We start from the raw sequence: 22,505 nt of genomic DNA on the forward strand, positions 1-22,505 counted from the left end.
TAATCCAATAGTCTTCAAAACCCCTCTTGTTCTCACATTCAATAATATATGGTATGGGTTTTCCTTATTATTATTGTTCTATTCATTACTAGAATGTCTCAGTTACATCCCCTGAAATGCACATAGAGTAGGTGACTACCATGGGCAGCTGTGTGGCACTGGGAGAACAGCCCTTGTTCCCAGCGTTCACCCCCACCGGCCCCTCTCCACCTCCCTCGCTGCCAGTCCTCACGAATCCCGTCTGCAGGGCTTACCTAAGCAGTCCACAGCCACATCTTCCCGGTGGTTGCAGTTGTGATGCCCCCAGAACCTGTGTCGGCACTGCTCCAGGGACTGCTCCTGCCCTGAGCAGTAAACATCATCCAGCCAGATGCGGCCATTCCCAAAGCCGAACCTTCTCCGGTCTTTGGCAGATACAAAGACAGGCTCCCCGCAGCCCAGTTGCTTGCAGACCACCTGTTCCTCCTTTTCTCCCCAGCCATCGTCACAGACCGTGCCCCATTCACCCTTGTGCAGCACCTCCAGTCGCCCAGAGCACTTGCTTTCTCCTCCTACCAGCCTCAATTGAAAGGGATCTGTAAGGTGGAAGAGGAAGTCAGGGGGTGGAGAAAGGCATAGAAAGAAGAATGTATAGGATCATCTGCATCCTCGTTCAAATCCCATCAGCACTTTTGGAACTCTACCTGGGCTTCTATGATTATAGCACCTTCTCTAGGTCCCAATCCACGTGGCCCAGGTCCGTCTCCTGAACTAGGATCTTTTCACTTTCTCATCTATTTTATAAAAATCTATTATTTATAAATGACTTTCTAGTAGTTTGTAAAAATGGAAGAATTCAGCAAGTGCATGAATGGTGTGTCCTGTCCCTATTATATAGGATTCAATATAATAACAGTTCATATTAATATAGTGCTTAATATTTAAAGCATTTTCACATACAAAAGCAAGTATCGTTATCTCCATTTTAAAAACAAAAGAATTGATGATCAATAATTAAATAACTTTGCCACGGTTATTTGATGCATGAGTAATTCTCTATAAACATTGGTTGAATGGAATTCCATTTAATCAAATTAGTGAATGAACCTAGTCTCTGGACTTAGAGGCATTACCTTCACATTCGACCCACGTGTCCTCGTCATGGGTGCAGTTATTCTTCCCCCAAAGTCCAGAAGGGCAATCCTGAAGGTCTGCTTCCTTTCCCGAGCATGATACCTCACTCAGCCAGATGGGCCCTTGGCCCTGGGTAGACTTGCTGCAGCATCTCTGGGTCAGTATGGCCCTCCCACACCCCAGCTGCCGACACACCACCTTTGCAGCTGAGAGATTCCAGCCTGCTTTGCATACGGTGCCCCACTGCCCTTTGTGCTTCACTTCCACTCGTCCCTTGCAGCGCCCAGGCCCGCCAACCAGCTGCACAGTCTCTGGAACTGTGGGAAAAGAAAGATGAAGCATCTGCTCCCTGCAAGAACACAGTCTTCCCAGAAAAGGAGACCCAACGCACACATGTCTCAGTTCTCGGTGTTTATACAGTGTATACAAGAGTGCTTAGCAATGTCTTTTAGATGCTTGCTGAAGGAATGGATAACTGAATCGATGAAGTAAGTGTTATTCTTCAGATCCAAGCTGAATCATTAATTATTCCTGTAGTGTTTTTATTTTTTCAAATTATTTTCATATTCAAATCCTCATTTATTCATCATAAGAATCAGATCGAGGCACTGTATAGATCTTTTTAAAAGTACAATAATAACATACACAATGTGTCCAACACCAAGAACTTTTTGGTTAACTTTTAGCATTATCATCCAAGTATCCCAGATTACTCCTCTTGACCCTCAATCTCTCTAAAAAATAGGAATGAGACCTCAGCATCAGGGCACAAATTTTTAGTGATTGTTTCTTTGGGATGACAAAGAGGACATGGACTAGTCCCTCAGCCAAATCATAGTGTAATGGATGAGGAAACATCACAGAGAGAGAAATCATAATACATGGAAAGCAAGCATGTGAAGGGAGTAAAGGAATACAACAACAATAAGAGATATATATGTACAGTTGTTGAGTGTTGGTTTCCTCTGAGCATCTCCTGTCTACCTAGCTAGATAGTGGACTCCTTGAGAACTGGAAAAGCATGCATTATAATCTGCAATCTTATTTCTTCCCTATAATTGCACCTGGTGCTCTAGATACAACATATACAGATACACTATTCAACAAATATTTAGTGGTTGTTGGATCTGTGCATGTGTGTGTTTGTGTGTGTGTGTGTGTAAGAGAAACAGGTTCTCATATAGATTGAAACTAAGAGAAAATCATTAGCTCAACCAAGAAGGAATAACACATCTAGGTGAAGATAATGTTTGTCTCCAGGGCCCAAATTGAGAAAGTGTGAGATGTGAAGGACGAGGAGCCAAACAGCCATTGTGTGAAATTTCATGGTGGAGAATAAAGACAAGAGTGGGCATGTGGGGTACAGGTAGGTGGCAGATAGTTCTTGAGCACTGCCATACTCACATTCACACTTCGCTCCTGCATCCTCATTGTGGGAGCAACTATAAACATCTTCATCTTGTTCACATTGAATTAGATTTTCTTCCACCCCAGTGCAGTTGACGTCTTGGATAAGGACTTTTTGGTCTTCATCTGCCAATGGCTTATATATAACACCACTGGGTGTCCATATGGCTGCTCCACAGCCCAGTTCCCGACACACCACAGCCACGTCGTTCATGTCCCAGCCGTCATCACATACGGTGCCCCATTCGCCATTCCGTTGCACTTCCACTCGCCCTTCACAGCGATGTGGACCTCCCACCAGGCGTACGTGGGATGAAGATTCTGCAAAGATATGAGATATTGGCTGGAGATCTGGGAGGAGCCTGGAGAGAACTCAGTATACAGTCTTCTTCGAACTCTTCCAACACTTGCAGGGTATGGAAAATTGAGGAATGAGAGAGAAGAGGTCAAAACGGAAGAGGAGGATGAGGAGCTTCAGGACCCCATCTCTGAGTTCTGTTTCTCTTACCTTCTTAATAGTATGTTACCACTTCAAGACACCAAGATATAACTGCTGGCTTTTGAATTTGAAGATTAAGAGAAAGATGGTTGAACAATCAGCAGTTTTTAGAATCTCTGGCGGTCAGGATAAGAAGGACCCACAGAGATCATCAAGTCTGCCCCACAATTGCACTGGTGAAGAAAATGATCCTCATGAAATTGAAGATCATATGGTCACACTGTCAAATAGTGCAAGCTCCAGGTCAGAACCTGAGTGTAGAGATAATATCTGTTGTGTTTTCTTCTTCATGACTCTGCCTCCTCTCCACAGCAGCTAGATTGAGGCAAGTTGCCTGCATGTATTTCAGGCTGAACAAGCTGACTCTCTCTCCCAATGTCAATAATCCAGCCCTACCCATCCTTGTTACTTCCTATGACATTTTCCCATGTCCAAGAACCCAGCTCAGAAGAAATACAGAGAGTACTGGGCAAGGTAAGAGTCAGGCCTCAGAGTCTCAGAGCCCCAAAACAGAGTCTAGACCATTCTAGGCATTGGTAGTAAGAGAGAGACTTCACAGAGCCTTCAGATACGTTGTGAGGAATCCAGGACTTGTTTCTGCTTTTTGACTACAGCTATGGAGGTAGAAAAGACTAACAGAAATTCTTTCCTTTCTAGCAAGACTTTGACACTGAGTAGAGATGGATGTGTGAGGACACCAAGGAAGAGCCCATCAGGAAAGAAATTTTTGAGTACTACAATAGCGGCGTTGTTGTATGAATTCAGAGAATAGTGATGAATAAGGTAGTCAGCATTGCTGCCCCCAAGGAGATTACATTTCGTAGGCTTGAGGTAATCCCACCAAGTTTCCTCAGCCCCAGAGTGACACAGGGATAAAGAACTACATCTGCCATGCTTCCATGGAGGAGGGCAGTTGACTGACAGAGGTCGTTTATACCCGTAGGGGCCACATTTGGATTGGTGGCCTGTGGTTTATAGGAATATAATCAGTGTAACATATGGCAACATGGGCCACATGGAATAAGACAGACACATGTATGAATGGAATCTGACATCAGAGGATCAGATTTTCCACTGTCTACCTTGTCTCAACCCTGCGCAAATCCTCTTAGAACTTGGTATCAACCCGAGAAGAAGCAGTTGAGTGAGAAAATTCTGACCTGGCTTACTTTAAACTGTATTAGGAAATTTATATTTGGTTTGTTCATTTGCGTTTATTTCTCTCCTTGTCTTCCATAATTTCTTGAGGGAAGCAGTATGAGGAATGGAGGTTAGAGCTAGAAATTAAAATAAAACTATTTAAAAAACTAAGAAAAAATTTCAGTTTTTGCACGTCAAAGTTTAAGGCATATATATCTGAGTACAAATATAATTCAAGTAGAGTTATCTAGGAATAACTTTTGAGGCATTATAAGTAAGATTAATTAGAGTTTGGATAGACATTACGGTGTACTCAAGCAAATAGCAGCCATCAGGTTCATGCACAGGTTGTTTGATTTTGAGTTATAAATTTCTGGTTTTAAATAAATTTTCATGTTCCATGTACTGGAGGACTGGAACACCTCCTAGGAAAGAAGAAATACGTTAAAACAAGAAAAAGAAGAGGAAGAAGAAAAAGAAAAAGAAAGAATAAATATTTGAAAAATCCAGCTTGAGAGGAAAGAAAGGTTGAGGAAACATTTGAAAGTCAGAGAGAAGAACACAGGGGGTTGTCAGGGCAGCTGTGCCCCAGGCTGTGTCCTAGGCAGGCTACTTCATTAGCTGAGGGCTTGAGAGAGAGACCCAAGGGTGGAGGACCAATATCCTGGAATGTCAGGACGCTACAGAGAGCAGTTGTCTCACTGCACTTGCGGTGAGGGGCAGCCCTGGAGTCCAGAGAATAAAAAAGACCAAGTAATCTGAGTGTTGGATGAGGCCCAGAAGCAGCACTCCTTAAGGATTCAAAGGCACCGAGCGGGATGTAGGATCCTCCACATTCATAGCAGAGTTTATAGTGGCCCCTTCCTGGTAAAGACTTTACCATCAAGAGAAAGAATAGACTGAAAGGATAAGGTAAAAGAAACTGATAATCAACAGCCAACCTCCTTGTCTGGACCATCAGAGCCTTCTTCTCCCACAAGCTAATTCTCTCTGTGCAGTCCCATTCTCACCTCTGTGAATAGTTTGCGCAGTGCCCAAAGACTCCTCGGGGAGGTGGCCAGTGGTGTCAGAAACCCAGTCTGCACTCTGCTGCATAGAAGCCATGCGAAGCCATGTGCTGCATAGAAGGTGATGCATTTCTAGTACAAATGTACTATTGAAGCTGGCAGAGGCACCTGTAAGTGGTAGAACTCATGAGGGGAAAAGGAAGTTTATTTCCCAGATATGCACACAAGGGGATAAGGTAACTTCTGAGCCAAAACCAAGCCATCTACTACTTAGAAGTGGCTGAGAGTCATGGGCCACAGAGGGCAAGTGAGGAGGGATCTCTTTGCAAGATAACTCTTTCTAGGTTTTGGAAGTGGAAGTATACTCATGTAAGAAAGGGTAAGTGGGCTGAGAAACCAGAAAGAATTCTACTGGGTATGTTTCTAACCAGAGCCTCCCTGGCTTGGAATTTTCACAACCCCCTCTCCAGAGCTTAAAGGCCTCCCTCTTAAGACCCAAAAAATCTTACCTAGAAGGCCAGGTCCAGTGAAAAAGGCTGAGAGAAAAAGAAGGAAGTAAGTGAGATCATGAGTCAATTTCCAAGAGTTTGTTCAAAAACACAACTCTCTAGAAAGCCTTTGCCAAACTTTGTGTGACAATTAGAGTAGTAAATACATAGCTTCCAAAGTCATTCCTGTTGGGACCTTATCATGTTGGAATGACCAGCCCCGAAGGACGTACACTGGCTAGGAACCACAAACACCACAGCTAACTGACCCATCATGTTCTCTTTACATCTGACGTTGGCTCTACCCAAGTGTGAATAGATTTAGTTTTCTATTCTCGTCAATTAGATTGATTGATGATTACCACTGACGTGTGGTGATACAACCTCTGGGCTCAACAGGAAAGTGTGCTGGAGACCACTGATAAGACCCACTGGTTGCAGAAGGTAAAGATGTCATGGGGACAGCACAAAGGACACAGGAAAATCAGCAGGATTTGTCTGTGTTCACTGACACTGCGTTTAGACTAGGATCAACCAACTTTTCCTGTAAAGAGCCAGATGCTTCAGGCTTTCTGGGCCATATTGTCTCTGTTAATACCAACTGAATTCTCTCAATTGTGGTTCGAGAGCAGCCATGTATAAGTAAATGAGTGAGCATGGCCATGTTGCAACGAACCTTTTATTTATGGACGATGAAATTTAGATTTCATGTAACCTTTAAGTGCCACCAAATATTATTTTTCTCTTGATTTTTTTCCCACCATTTAAAAGTGTAAAATCCATTCTTCGTTTGCAGGCTGTACTTTTCCAAACCCTGAATCAATAGGTCAGAAGGCACTTTTACATTTACTTCTAAACTTCCAGGTTTGAGCACCAGCACATCTTTGAAACATCAGAGTTTCTTCCTACAGGATCTCTGTGTAATTGGACTCTTCTATCCATTAGGATTCCCCGTAATGTTGTAGTGAGAGTCCTCAGCCCTGTGACTGTCAATGGTCCTTGAGATCTAGGCATTTTGAATTGCAGAACCCATCATCCCCCTCACCAACACCCCATCTTATAGGACCTTTCTGAAGGAGCTAATATCTCTGGACTTCCAACCTAGAGCTTTTGAGGCACATCCAAGTATTTCAGTGGCCTGTCCTGGAATATTGTCTGCATTTGATTTCCAAGTAATTTCTTATCAACCCCAAGCCCTTAATCTTTAGGATATGTCCACTCCCAGACTCAGTAAGACCTTGTCTGCAATTGGCCAAAACTCAACTTTATTTTATACAACACACCCCACATGTTTAGTGAAGAGTACAAAACATATGTCCATGCAAAGGAAACTGAATGTGATGAGCCTGATATGCAGGTGTGAAAGTGATAGAGCCCAAAAGTGACTTGAAAGCTCTGTAGCAGAGTAGGTAACTATGAGTATCCCAGATCCAAAGGCTTCATGAAGAAGGTAGAATGGAAAGTAAGCCTGGGAGATTCAATAGTATGTTCATGATGGGTGAGACTACCTGCTAGGTGACATAGGGGATGCACAGAAGTTTAATGATGTGACCAGTCTCCTGCATAAAACACACAAGTGTCCAATGGAGAAGCCAGTATGGGCTTCAGTAATGCAGTGAATAATTGAGACAATAAAAATGGATGCATTTGACTAGGGAAGGGATCTAGCAGCCACTGGTATCTTGTGAAAAGGCTCCTAACAAACCTGTGAAAAACATAGTATCTGAATTTCATAGATGAGAATGAGATTTCAGAAAGATGTGGTAATTTACATACATCTCAAAAATGTTCTCCTAGGGCAGTCTACCCAAGCAATAGAAATAAAAGCAAGAATAAACAAATGGGACCTAATAAAATTACAAGCTTCTGCACAGCAAAGGATACCATAAACAAAACAAAATGACAACCTACGGAATGGGAGAAAAGTTTTGCAAAAGATGAAACTGACAAAGGCTTGATCTCCAGAATATATAAGCAGCTCACATGGCTTAACAAGAAAAAAAACAAACAACCCTATCCAAGAATGGGCAGAAGACCTAAACAAGTAATTCTCCAAGAAACAAATACAAATCATCAATAGGCACATGAAAAAATGCTCAATATCACTCATTATCAGAGAAATGCAAATGAAAACTACAATGAGATATTACCTCACACTAATCAGAATGGCCATCATTCAAAAGTCCACAAATGACAAATGCTGGAGAGGCTGTGGAGAAAAGGCAACACTCCTACACTGCTGGTGGGAATGCAGTTTGGTACAGCCACTGTGGAAAACAGTATGGAGATTCCTCAAAAGACTAAGAATAGGCATACCAAATGACCCAGGAATCCTGTTTCTGGGCATATATCCAGAAGGAACCCTACTTCAAAAAGACACCTGCACCCCAATGTTCATAGCAGCACTATTTACAATAGCCAAGACATGGAAACAGCCTAAATGTCCATCAACAGATGACTGGATAAAGAAGGTGTGGTATATTTATACAATGGAATACTATTCAGCCATTAAAAGTGACAACATAACGTCATTTGCAGCAAGATGGACGTCCCTGGAGAATGTCATTCTAAGTGAAGTAAGCCAGAAAGAGAAAGAAAAATGCCATATGAGATTTCTCATATGTGGAATCTAAAGGTGAAGGTGAAGGCAAAGAAGGAGGAGGAGGAGGAGGAGGAGGACAAGGAGGAAGAAGGGGAGAGAAGAAGAAGGAGAAGGAGGAGGAAGAGGAAGAATAAAAGAAAGCAAGAAAGAAAGCAAGAATGAAAGAGAGAAAGAGAGAAAGAAAGAGAGAAAGAAAGAAAGAAAAGGAAAAATGAACATAAATATAAAACAGAAACAGACTCATAGACATAGAATACAAACTTGTGGGTGCCAGGCGGGAGGATGGGGAATGGACAGACTGGGAGTTCAAAATTTGTAGATAACAACAGGCATATGTAGAATAGATAAACAAGATTATACTTTATAGCATAGGGAAATATATACAAGATCTTGTGGTAGCTCACAGTGAAAAAGAATGAGACAATGAATATATATGTGTCCATATATAACTGAAAAATTGTGAGCTCCATTGGAAATTGACACAACATTGTAAACTGACTATAACTCAATAAAAATTTAAAAATTCAGACAACTAAGAAGTCAAAGAACAAGGATTGAAACCCAGATCTCTTGGATTCCAAAATCCCCATTTACTCTACATTAATCTGAGCAATAAGAAACTGGGGAAAGCTAGGGAAACATTATATGAAACACCTTTTAGAGGAAACTGCAAAATTTGATCAATGAAAGGTATTTGTCCTGCAGCTCTACTTCTTTTTCTTGCTGTACCTGTGGCAACCCATGGTCTATTTATTTGTCTTTTTATAAATAGTGCATGTAGGAAAATTTATGTGAAAAGGGAATGGGATAAATTAGTATGAATTTGTCACTGCAAATATAGGGAAATAGAAAATTAGCCGGTAATCAAGGTGGATTATAAATTGGGTATGGATTAGGTGGCTTTGGGGATTTAGAACAATTGCCAGAAATAGAGAAAGGAGGAGAGGAGGGAGGAGCTTATCCTTTAAAAATACTTAGATCTGCACCAGATGGGCAGGGAGATTCCCCCGATCACAGGTCCAGAGTACTCTAAAGCTTAGACCAAAAGGAGCAGAAATACTCACCAAGGATCAAGAACAGCCAAGCCATGACCAAGGCAGCTAAAGACGATGAGTTGAAATCGAAGGCTGGAAGGAGAGGTCAGAAGAGCAGAATTCAGCTTTGACTGCAAGTGTGCCAAGAAGAGGGAGGGAAGCAGTTCCTATCTGCTGCAGAGCCTTTCAAATGACCAGGAATCAATGGGCTCAGGGGAAGAATGACGGAGCTGGACTTGCTGAAATCAGCATGTCCCCAGAGGAAGGCAGGTGGCCAGAACTGGTAGAAAGATGCTGAAAACAAACAGAAAAATCCCAAGATGTTATGACCTGGTTCTGCAGCAATCCTAGCTCCATCCATCCAGAGCCTGAGCCCCATGTAGTTTGTGGGACAAAAGGCCAAACTTAGTTCCTTCATTCCAGATGGAAATGGCTAAAAACAATAGAAGCCAGAGATCATAGAATAACTCCAGAGTTGCCCTTGGAGGCACCCTAATCCAGAGTCAGGACCATCGTTCAGAATCAAGGTGTCACTCTCTGCAGCTAGGGCTGGCTTTATGTCCTTCAAACCAGCTTTTCCAGTGCGATATGGATCTGCTCTTCTGCTATGCTGGTTTATGCCTATTTTTGGAAGGTGAGTGGAAACAGATCCTTGTGGTAATGGAATCAAGACCTTCTTAGGTCTAAAATACAAAGGACAGGGATTGAGTAGCAAGACCTTCAATATTCCCAGGTCCTCCTGCCTTGCTATTAAGTGCAGCTATACTTCAAGAGCTATTTAACTCTGGACTCAATTATGTATGCTATTATCACTCCCTACTCTTTCAAACAGAATTTTTTCCTCTATGATAAAACATCTTAGCTTCTTTGTAACATTCAGTTTCCTCCGCACAAACTTTGGTTCATTATAGTCATTTATTTTTAATCCTGTTTTTTTTCTTCTCCTATACATTGTCTCTTATTATATTCAGTAAAAATGTTTTAGCCACCATGCGTGCCAGGTGAATGTGATGTATGGAGGCAGTACCTTGATGAATAAAGGATATTTGCTGCTTCAAGATGAAATGCTCTTGTAACTGGGATGCCATGTAAAAACAGCTTTAATAGAGGAAAGTATAACACACTTTGGGAACACGATGGAGAAAGTGGTCACCTTTACTTGGGGTTAATAATAGATTTTAGAGAGACAATGACACTTGAACAGGAATTAAAGGATAGTAGAATGGAGAGTCAAAGTGGGAAAAGACGTTGCTCTGCATAAGCAGACAAGTGAAGTAGCATGACCCATGTAACCAACAAAGGGGAGTTTGGAATGGCTGAGTCACAGCCTGCTTGGCAGTCAGGTGCCAGGGGCTATTGGTGTTGAAATGTAGACAGTCCAGGGAGAGCACAAGAGAGTCCAAACTGACAGGGTGGTGAGAGGTGTTGAGGGGAAGGGACGGGTACGAGAGAGAGTTAATTGTAGAATCTGTAAGAAGACTTTGCTCTTCGGATGTGAAAATGAGGAATAATTAGTGCTTTGAGATGATTCACAGATTTCTGGAGGGAAAAAAAGTGTGACAGAGGGTGAAAATAAAGATCAATGTCAGCAATAGTAGGTGGAAAGTAGGAGACTACACTTCACCGTCACAGTGTCAGGGGGGTGAAATGGAGGGTGAGCTTCATAACAGGAGCCAGAGAGGCTGGATTGGACAGGAAGCTTCTGAAAAGTGGTAAGGGACTGACATAGTAAATGAGAGGAAAAGGGACCCTGGATAAAGACAAGCACTTGGTTGAAAACCTGCATTTGTTAAGGGGAACCAATGTGCCCCATTGTGAGGTCCTCTCAAGCAGCAGTCAGAGGGTCAGCATGAGATTATCAGCCTGATGGATTCCTTGTTGGAGCCTTGTAAGAAAGTGTGCTGGGAGGTTGGTAATGTAAGGGGCTCGAGATGAGAGAGTAACTCAAGTAGCCTACAAGACTTAGAGATCAGGAAATGGGCTGATAACAAGTGAACAGAGAAGTAAGTTGTCTGAAAGAGGATCTCACTGAGGAAGGGCTAGGGTAAATGAAAGTGACAGAAAGTTCAAGGGATGACAAGTTGTTCAGAGACTTGGAGGGGAGTGTTTAAGGCTTTGGAGGAGAAGCAGTTCTGGGCAATGGCAGTGACAAGTCCCAAGTCAGGGGACTGAAAGTGAATGAAGGTGGAAGTTTCCAAAGCGGAGGGGTTTAGGCAATTGAGAAGGGGTTATCAGTATGAGGCTTCTCTAGATGAGGAAGATGGGGCGGGATGCAGGGGGTGGTAAGCCCAAAACTGTGTGGAAGTAGATAGCTGTCTGGAGAACATCGATGTGCAACAACAGAAGAGCATAGAAGACATTCTCTGGGGTGCTCTACTGAAGGATGAGCTGCATGTTCTGCTGCTTGAGCATCAAAGTGAAATCCGTCTGACAAAGAACTGAGTATGTCTACTACTGGTGGTCTCTATGAGAATAGGAAACCATCTAAGTCGTTCCCCTTGTATGCCCAGTGCTTGTTATGCAATAAGTGACTGTTGACTCTGTGAATGAATAAAGGATTATGTTGGCAGCCAAAGGACATCACTGAGCCCATAGAACCAAAGAAACATCACCTCTTGTCTATTATGTCCACATTGTCTCTTATGGGCTAGGGGACAGGGGCTTTAGGGACTCCAAGAGAAAAAACTGGCAGGAAATAAGTACTCTGCCTCTCTAGGGTTTGCATAATCAAAGGGCAGTCTGAAAAAGCTAATAGGATACTAAGTCAGTCAGGTGTTCAGCACCATAATAATGGGATTATTTTCCAGAAAGACTCATTCTAGTCACTTTTGGTGAGACAAGGTGTTTAATGTGCACCTATCTTATGCAGGATGGGCTTTGGAGATGGGTGGGACTGAACCCACAGGTGACAGCCTTTGGGGTGTGCTTCCTGGCTGGGAGAAAGTAAAGACTGACATTCTGAGATGGTTGGCAGAATGACTAGGAATCTCTTGGGCTGTCTTTCTATAATATCTGGTCTAGAAAACAGGATTCTGGTGGAATGGCTGCCCTTTCCCGTGTACCTCTGTAAACACCTATCAGTGAGAAGGAGCTCGAAATATGGAATAGATCCAGGACTCGGGACTGAGGAAGCACAAGGACACTTTTCCGGCGTTTAGAATAAAACGGCTTTGTGGTATTCCTGAGGAGATAACAAAACCTATGAATGGACACTTCAGGAAAATATTTGCTCAACGCATCATGAGAAAACTCTAAAGACAATATAGGTTCTCTGAGAGAACATGATCTATAACTGTAGATATTTAGTCACATGGTTTACTAATAGATTCCATTATTTATGGTTAGTTGATTATTAGTAATTATTTTTTGGTCACCAAGTCTCAAAATTGCAAAAACACTCTAAACACGATCAGGAAAAAGATCCTAAAGCCTTCTGAAAATGCCAGCAGCAATCCTATCAGGCTGGGGGCCCTTGTGCATGCTGAGCCAGGCAGGACACCTGGACTGTGGACCCCCTCAGGACACAACAGAGTCATAATGGCCTCCCATTCTTCTGGCACCTGAAGTGTCAAACCCAAGAGAGAAGAGGATGGGTGATGGCAGCCAAAAGTGTAAGGTTCACAGGGAAGAAAGCTTGGCTGCTCTGTGTGCATCCTGCTGGATTGTGCACGTCCTGCTGGCAGAAAACTGGCCCTGGACGTCTTTATGTCCTTGGTGTGCTCTGCCCAGTGAACTTCAAACTGTGCTTTTCTGGACTTTCCTGGGACTGTCCTTACAAAGAAGCATTGCAGTGCAGGGGCTAAGAGGATGTGCTTTGGAGGCACACAGACCTGGTTACTGTGTCACTTAATAGCCATGTGACCTTGAGCAAGTTACTTTGACCCTTTGGGGTAGTTCTGTTGAACATGATTTAAACCTTTTCTGCTAGAATGATCAGTTTTCACTTCTGCCTTTTCTATCAAATAAATAATTCACTAATTTATTCCTGCTTAATCCAGTTTCATGTTCCTCTTTTAAGTGGGAAATCAAAAATGACAGCAAAGCAAGTCTTTTATAGTGTGACTTCTCAGTTAATCACCAAACACAGGAGGCCAACTCCTTTCCTCAAGCTAATTAGCCTTATGTAGTTTTTCTGTGCTGGAAAGTTAGCTCCCTAGACGTAACTGATCCTAAATCTAGTCCCCATGAAAGACAGACATTCTCAAGTCGGAAAAAAAGCCCTTATTCTGGTAATGTAAGAATAAATGGTCAGTACAGCACCAATGAGAGGAGAGAACGAAGAGCTGTCTGATGAACCTATGAACCAGCCTCAAATCAGGAAGTGTCCAAGGGGTTACTGAGCATCAGTGCACTCTGCTGCCTCACCATGGAGGACAGTATCCTAACGCTGATACTAGGGCTCTGTAAAGAGTCACATGCACAGTTCACTCATGTGAAATGTAAATTGTGCATGTGGATATTAGCCGTGGGGATAATTGTCCTGTCAAATTCCAATCCTTCCTCACCAAGGTGATGATGATTTTCCTTAATCTGTGTGATCAAGAGAACCATCTGTGTCCTCTGGGAACCTGAACAGGTGTATTGATATTTTCCTTGCCCTTGGATACTGATGGGTCTTGGAACACCTTCATCTACTGGGAGCTGCTAAGAACAAGGACAGCAGCTTAGAAAATCACAAAGGTTTGAGAGGCAACCAAGAGCTCAGACTCAGTTGATTGACAAGATACATCTCCTACATAAGGCCAGTCTGTCAAGAACAGGAGAAGTGGTTGTTATGTCCAATGTGCAGAAACCATCATAAAGAGTCAAGAAAAATGAGAAACAGGGTAATGTATTTCAAACAAAAGAACAAGATAAATCTCCAGAAAACAATCTTAGTGAAATGAAATACATGATTTACCTCATAGAAAGTTCAAAATAATGGTCCAAAAGTCCTCACCAAAATCAAGAAAGCAATGCATGAATAAAGAGAGAATTTTAACAAAGATATAGAAAATATTAAAAAGTACCATACAGAAAACTTAGAGATAAAGACTGTCATAATTAACTTTAAAAAATCTGTAGAGCAGATCAGCACACTAGATTAAGCTGAAGAAAGGATCAACAAACTTAGAACAGAAGACAGTGGAATTCATTGTATCAAGGAAGAAATCAAGAAAGGAAAAGGAAAAAAGAAGTTTTTAAAAAGAGTGAAGATAATTTGAGGAGCTGATGGGACACTAACAAGTGAATCATTATACACATTATAGAAGATTAGAAGAAGTGAGAGAAAAAGGAGTAGAAAGCTTATTCAGAGAAATAACAGCTGAAATTATTCTAATCTGGAGAAATAGACACCCAGATCCAGGAAGCAAAAAGAATACCAAAAAAGATTAACTCAAGGAGACCCACACTGAGACACATTTTAATTAAATTGTCAAAAGTTAAGAGACAAGACAGAATCTCAAAAGCAGCAAGAGAAAAGAGACTTGTTCTTCACAAGGAAGCCCCCATACGGCTATCAATTGAAAGAAAAAGCTGCCAACCAAGAATATTTTACCTGGTACACTTACCCATCAGAATTGAAGGAGAGAGGAAAAGTTTCCTAGACAAACAAAAGGTGAAGGGATTCATGACTCAACCAGCCTTACAGGAAAGGTTAAAGAGAGTGCTTCAAGCTGAAATAAAAGGAAGCTAATCTGTAACAGGAAAACATATGAAAGTATAAAAGTCACTGGTAAGGTAATTATATATTTAAACTCAGAATATTCTAATATTGTAAGACTGGTAGGTTATCGCTTGTATCTCTAGTATAAAGGCTAAAAGACAAAAGTACTAAAATAATTGTATCTACAATAATTTATTAATGAATACTCAATGTTAAAATATGTAAAAAATCAAAAACATAAAATGTGGAGGGGAGTGTAAAAGCATAGAGCTTCTGTGTGAGTTTGAAGTCAGATTGTTATTAGCTTAAAATACACTCTTATAACTCCGTTTTATGTAACCCTCATGATAACTATAAAACAAAAACATGTAGTAGATATATAAAAGATAAAAAGGAAGGAGTCAAATCACACAAATACAGAAAATCATCGAATCAAGAAGAAGCACAGACTCATAGACATAGAATACAAACTTGTGGTTGCCAAGGGGGTGGGGGGTGGGAAGGGATAGACTGGGATTTCAAAATTGTAGAATAGACTACACTGTATAGCACAGGGAAATATACACAAAATGTTATGATAACTCACAGAGAAAAAAATGTGACAATGAGTGTGTATATGTCCATGAATAACTGAAAAATTGTGCTGAACACTGGAATTTGACACAACATTGTAAAATGATTATAAATCAATAAAAAATGTTAAAAAAAAACTGTAGAATAGATAAACAAGATTATACTGTATAGCACAGGGAAATATATACAGGATCTTATGGTAGCTCACAGAGAAAACAATGTGACAATGAATATATATATGTTCATGTATAACTGAAAAATTGTGCTGAACACTGGAAGTTGACACAACATTGTAAAATGATTATAAATCAATAAAAAGTGTTTTAAAAAATAAAACAGAGTTAATTTATACCAGAAATAAAATGGTGTGTGGGCCAAGTCTCACATTTCCTGATAAGTATGGAATATTAGATACCCAGAAGTTTTGAGGAAGCCAACCCGTTGTCAGAAAGTCATTTGGTGAGGTTTGAAACAATGTAGCGGATTTTTTATAAATACTATTTATCTTTCTTTGTTTTATTTTACTTTTTATTGAAGTATAGTCAGGTTACAATGTTTATGTTTGTTTTAGTCAGACTAAACTAACTACTGCAAAAACCACCCCAACATCTCAGTGGCTTAACAGAAATAATGTTTATTTCTTAATCATGACACAATCAGCAGAGTGTGAGTGACAGACCCCGGCCCCACACAATCATTCAGAGTTCCAGGCTCCTTCTGTCTTCTGAGTATGCCCTCCCCTAGGTCCTTGGGGTCTTCACAAGCCTGAAGATAGGGAGAGAAGGAGCACGGAGGAGGCAAGCTATTGTTATCTGCCTTGATGGGAAGGTGTCATAAATCACTGCCATTGTAATAACTGGACACATGGTCCCACCTAGATAAAAGACCTGGGAGCCCTGGTTGCTGGAGAAGCCTGGAGCCACCAGGCAGCAAGTCCAAATGGGGACTGACTGTTGCCAATTTGCAGCTACCACCTCAGGGTGAATTTCCGGGGTGGCCTCCCTCCTCACTGGAGAATACGTAGGTACTTGGTGTTAGGCTCCAGCTCCACAGACCTGGAGGGTCATTGCTGCCCAGGACCCCTGGACGAATGTGCAGTGAGCCTGCACGTGCCAGGTAGTTCTGCAGAACAGGGCAAGCTCAGGAGATGCTGGTTACAGGACAGGTCCTTGGGGGATAAGTTGTGTGCCAACTGGCAACACCTAAAATACCCAATGGGTAATATTCTCTTTGACTGCAGAGCTCCAGTTTACTGCACTGCCCTGCTAGGGTGGGGCCCGGAGGACTGGCTGGTGTATCTTCTAATAAGACAAAGGATAGACCAGGAAGAAGAGGCAGGCATGAATATCTGTGAGCACTGTCAGTAGTTGTCACTCTGCTAATTTCTTCAGGCTCTGATACGCTATTTTATCCCTGTCCACTTTGGAAATCAAGATAAACAACCATATTCTTGGGCCAGAGAACACTTTTCTCCTGGACAGTGCTAACACGCTAGTGTCAACTTTGTCTTTCAGCCTCTCAATTTCCTCTCTTTAAAGGATACATTCTTATCAGAACTTTAACACTATTAAACTTCTGCCATGTCTTGCTTTCTGCATTGGAAGGTGTTACTTTTGTCTAATTGGTTCTTTGGGGTCTTTTAAAGGTGGACTTTTACAAAAGAAATTTTTGAGCAGAAATTGAGGGGAAGTCAGAATTCCCCTTGTGAAATTCCAACCCGCTTTGATTCAGGATTAAAGAGCTTTTCAATGACTCGATCAAGGCAGTTTAGTTGGCCTCTAGATTCTAGATACTCTGCAGTGGAGGGAACATGATACTAGTCTGCAGGGAAAATCAGGAAGAGACAACCTGATCAGATAAAGGCAAAATCTCTTTGAGGAGACAGGGTAGATCCCCAAACATCTGTTAAAGGTGTTTTCTTCTCTTCTATGAAGTTAAGTTTCTCTACCCATTTTCCCATGTTAGGAAATAGGGAGAGAGTTCTGCATCGAGAGGAGAGAGCTATATTCCACATATGATTGCAGGTTCTTTTCTACCTAATCCTGCCTCAAAGGCTGTCCCTGGAAAGCTGACAACCCTTGCTTCCCCTTAGGTAGAAAGAGTTTATCACACAGAGAGGCAACTGTTGAGACTTCAAGATGTACTTTATTAGAAAGCATAAATGAAGGCTTGTTGCAGCCACTCAACTTGGTCTGAATCTAAAGCTGTCCATTTTTAGGATTAAGTCATGATTCTCAGCTCAGTGCTGCTCTGTCTTGCCTCAGACTTGCAGACTTCAAAGTCTGAGTTGATAAAATTAAAATGATATCATCTGATTTGCATGAGACACAACTCTGGACCTCCCCAAACTCTTTTTGCATCTCTTCCTTTCCCTTCTCCCAGTGGCAGCTCTATGCCAATATATTTTTCCTAAGATAATTCATTTGTGAGATTCTTCTTGTTAAATGCACAGCACATTAGCAAGTTGTATGCAGATGGTCAACAAAAATGTTTTACTATGGGCATTCAGGGCATGTGAAATCTCTTCTCAAGTGTCATGAAAATCTCTAGGATCACAAATCCTGCTCTGCTCTTGAAAAATGATCTACTGTCATCAATAACTAAGAAAATAGTGAGGTGTTAATTGTTGTGAACACCTGAAGCTTGAGAAAAAGAGTTCAAAAAGACTCTAAGGTTTCCTCCCATTTCCATAGATAATTGTTTACCCATATTTCCTTTCCAATATTCCTTTTGTTGTCCCGTTCCTTTCATGTTCCTTACAGACATAGATCTTGTCTTAGAAATGGACTGTCATGGTTAAAGGAACAGGCTTGGGGATCTCAGGCTGGCTGAGAAGAAGCAGGAGAGGAGAGAACCAATGTCAAAGGGTCAGCAGTGAGGAGAGGGTGACTGGGAGTGCATCTTCTCCAGCAAGAAACACTTCAACAACTCATATCTCCAGGCAGCGATGGGGCTACTTGGCTCTGAGAGCCAGGTGTGGCAGAGTGTTCAGACTCCTGTTGAGGGGCTGAGGGAGCAGCAGGTAAAGCCTGCAGGCCCAGTGCTCATGCTGGGCCAGTCAGGGCCCCATGAGAAAGTAAAGGTCACTCTGGATCTGCAGGTAAAGCACCAAGAAGGTCAGGATTATGTTCTGTAAAGAGAAGAAGAATGCACAGTTAGGATGTAGACATACCAAGAGGGGATTATTTCTTTCAGTCACAAAGAGGCCAAGAAAAATGGGGTCCCAGAATAGGAAAGGAGACCCTCCTAGAGCTTCATCACACACACGTCTCACACTGACGTGAACCAAGTCGGAATCCGGTGCAGTGTCCCAGGGACTCATTCAACCAGCTCCCATGTGAGTCACAGGCAGCGTTCACATATTAACGCTTCTTACCCTCACACGATCACAGAGCTCTTCAAGAGAAATGGGATAAGTGTCTCCCTTTGTACAGATGAAAATACTGAGTTTCTGAGCAGTGAAGTGACTAAGATTACATGGCCTCAGAATAGCAGCAGCAGGATTCAAAGCCTAGTCTTCTGTCACTAAATCTCTCCTCTTCTGGGCATTAACTGCTTGACATCTCTGGCCAACGGTCAGCTCTTCCCTGGTTCCATAGCTGAGTGTTTAACCAAGCAGCCGTGCACACCAGCTTCCCAGCCTGATTATAAAGCTGGGCTTCAGAGTGTGACTCTCTTGAGTTAGCCACCTAGGTGTCACGCTTGCATTTCCTGCCTCATGCTGGGACAGGGTTTCTTCATTCACTCCCCTGAAGAGATCTGCAGTGCAGGGCTGGTACTCTGGCCTCTCTGGAAAGACAGTCTCATGGGCATTCCCAAATAGCCCCCTACCCTAGCTCCATTCCCACAGATGAACTTACATTCTGGGGAGTGACAATCGGTAGAATGAGGTGGGACCATGTTCTGCAGTTTAAACTTAGAGTTTGAAGGTTGCAGTCATCTAACAGAACTAATTCCGAGTTAAGAGTCAAGCCTTGTCATTTTAGTTCTGCTGCATCATTCAAAAGCATTTTTTTTGTAATTTTGGAAAGTCACCTCTGTTCTCTGACTTTCACTTTCTTCATGTTTAATCTAAGGATGTTAATCCAATAGTCTTCAAAACCCCTCTTGTTCTCACATTCAATAATATATGGTATGGGTTTTCCTTATTATTATTGTTCTATTCATTACTAGAATGTCTCAGTTACATCCCCTGAAATGCACATAGAGTAGGTGACTACCATGGGCAGCTGTGTGGCACTGGGAGAACAGCCCTTGTTCCCAGCGTTCACCCCCACCGGCCCCTCTCCACCTCCCTCGCTGCCAGTCCTCACGAATCCCGTCTGCAGGGCTTACCTAAGCAGTCCACAGCCACATCTTCCCGGTGGTTGCAGTTGTGATGCCCCCAGAACCTGTGTCGGCACTGCTCCAGGGACTGCTCCTGCCCTGAGCAGTAAACATCATCCAGCCAGATGCGGCCATTCCCAAAGCCGAACCTTCTCCGGTCTTTGGCAGATACAAAGACAGGCTCCCCGCAGCCCAGTTGCTTGCAGACCACCTGTTCCTCCTTTTCTCCCCAGCCATCGTCACAGACCGTGCCCCATTCACCCTTGTGCAGCACCTCCAGTCGCCCAGAGCACTTGCTTTCTCCTCCTACCAGCCTCAATTGAAAGGGATCTGTAAGGTGGAAGAGGAAGTCAGGGGGTGGAGAAAGGCATAGAAAGAAGAATGTATAGGATCATCTGCATCCTCGTTCAAATCCCATCAGCACTTTTGGAACTCTACCTGGGCTTCTATGATTATAGCACCTTCTCTAGGTCCCAATCCACGTGGCCCAGGTCCGTCTCCTGAACTAGGATCTTTTCACTTTCTCATCTATTTTATAAAAATCTATTATTTATAAATGACTTTCTAGTAGTTTGTAAAAATGGAAGAATTCAGCAAGTGCATGAATGGTGTGTCCTGTCCCTATTATATAGGATTCAATATAATAACAGTTCATATTAATATAGTGCTTAATATTTAAAGCATTTTCACATACAAAAGCAAGTATCGTTATCTCCATTTTAAAAACAAAAGAATTGATGATCAATAATTAAATAACTTTGCCACGGTTATTTGATGCATGAGTAATTCTCTATAAACATTGGTTGAATGGAATTCCATTTAATCAAATTAGTGAATGAACCTAGTCTCTGGACTTAGAGGCATTACCTTCACATTCGACCCACGTGTCCTCGTCATGGGTGCAGTTATTCTTCCCCCAAAGTCCAGAAGGGCAATCCTGAAGGTCTGCTTCCTTTCCCGAGCATGATACCTCACTCAGCCAGATGGGCCCTTGGCCCTGGGTAGACTTGCTGCAGCATCTCTGGGTCAGTATGGCCCTCCCACACCCCAGCTGCCGACACACCACCTTTGCAGCTGAGAGATTCCAGCCTGCTTTGCATACGGTGCCCCACTGCCCTTTGTGCTTCACTTCCACTCGTCCCTTGCAGCGCCCAGGCCCGCCAACCAGCTGCACAGTCTCTGGAACTGTGGGAAAAGAAAGATGAAGCATCTGCTCCCTGCAAGAACACAGTCTTCCCAGAAAAGGAGACCCAACGCACACATGTCTCAGTTCTCGGTGTTTATACAGTGTATACAAGAGTGCTTAGCAATGTCTTTTAGATGCTTGCTGAAGGAATGGATAACTGAATCGATGAAGTAAGTGTTATTCTTCAGATCCAAGCTGAATCATTAATTATTCCTGTAGTGTTTTTATTTTTTCAAATTATTTTCATATTCAAATCCTCATTTATTCATCATAAGAATCAGATCGAGGCACTGTATAGATCTTTTTAAAAGTACAATAATAACATACACAATGTGTCCAACACCAAGAACTTTTTGGTTAACTTTTAGCATTATCATCCAAGTATCCCAGATTACTCCTCTTGACCCTCAATCTCTCTAAAAAATAGGAATGAGACCTCAGCATCAGGGCACAAATTTTTAGTGATTGTTTCTTTGGGATGACAAAGAGGACATGGACTAGTCCCTCAGCCAAATCATAGTGTAATGGATGAGGAAACATCACAGAGAGAGAAATCATAATACATGGAAAGCAAGCATGTGAAGGGAGTAAAGGAATACAACAACAATAAGAGATATATATGTACAGTTGTTGAGTGTTGGTTTCCTCTGAGCATCTCCTGTCTACCTAGCTAGATAGTGGACTCCTTGAGAACTGGAAAAGCATGCATTATAATCTGCAATCTTATTTCTTCCCTATAATTGCACCCGGTGCTCTAGATACAACATATACAGATACACTATTCAACAAATATTTAGTGGTTGTTGGATCTGTGCATGTGTGTGTTTGTGTGTGTGTGTGTGTAAGAGAAACAGGTTCTCATATAGATTGAAACTAAGAGAAAATCATTAGCTCAACCAAGAAGGAATAACACATCTAGGTGAAGATAATGTTTGTCTCCAGGGCCCAAATTGAGAAAGTGTGAGATGTGAAGGACGAGGAGCCAAACAGCCATTGTGTGAAATTTCATGGTGGAGAATAAAGACAAGAGTGGGCATGTGGGGTACAGGTAGGTGGCAGATAGTTCTTGAGCACTGCCATACTCACATTCACACTTCGCTCCTGCATCCTCATTGTGGGAGCAACTATAAACGTCTTCATCTTGTTCACATTGAATTAGATTTTCTTCCACCCCAGTGCATTTGACGTCTTGGATAAGGACTTTTTGGTCTTCATCTGCCAATGGCTTATATATAACACCACTGGGTGTCCACATGGCTGCTCCACAGCCCAGTTCCCGACACACCACAGCCACGTCGTTCATGTCCCAGCCGTCATCACATACGGTGCCCCATTCGCCATTCCGTTGCACTTCCACTCGCCCTTCACAGCGATGTGGACCTCCCACCAGGCGTACGTGGGATGAAGATTCTGCAAAGATATGAGATATTGGCTGGAGATCTGGGAGGAGCCTGGAGAGTACTCAGTATACAGTCTTCTTAGA

General features: G+C 42.3%; 1 protein-coding gene across 9 annotated transcripts in view; it reads right to left on the reverse strand.

The window, feature by feature from the left end:
- The window catches only part of CD5L (CD5 molecule like), a 47,712-nt gene that overhangs the window by 20,315 nt on the left and 4,892 nt on the right, over positions 1–22,505 (reverse strand). For 2 of the 9 annotated variants that reach the window (XM_074349634.1, XM_074349639.1), the window contains exons 2-6: positions 5,676–5,702; positions 5,170–5,349; positions 2,518–2,841; positions 1,113–1,430; positions 255–575 (exon numbers count right to left, since the gene is read on the reverse strand). In XM_074349634.1, coding sequence (XP_074205735.1) covers positions 255–575; positions 1,113–1,430; positions 2,518–2,841; positions 5,170–5,349; positions 5,676–5,702 — 1,170 coding nt within the window. Of the gene's footprint in view, positions 1–254; positions 576–1,112; positions 1,431–2,517; positions 2,842–5,169; positions 5,350–5,675; positions 5,703–9,320; positions 9,478–20,703; positions 21,022–22,108; positions 22,433–22,505 lie in introns of those variants that run through there. The other 7 variants (XM_074349633.1, XM_074349631.1, XM_074349640.1 and 4 more) reach the window with 7 other exon arrangements.

Source organism: Camelus bactrianus, chromosome 21 (assembly GCF_048773025.1).
Source record: "Camelus bactrianus isolate YW-2024 breed Bactrian camel chromosome 21, ASM4877302v1, whole genome shotgun sequence".
In the NCBI taxonomy this organism is placed as follows: domain Eukaryota; kingdom Metazoa; phylum Chordata; class Mammalia; order Artiodactyla; family Camelidae; genus Camelus; species Camelus bactrianus.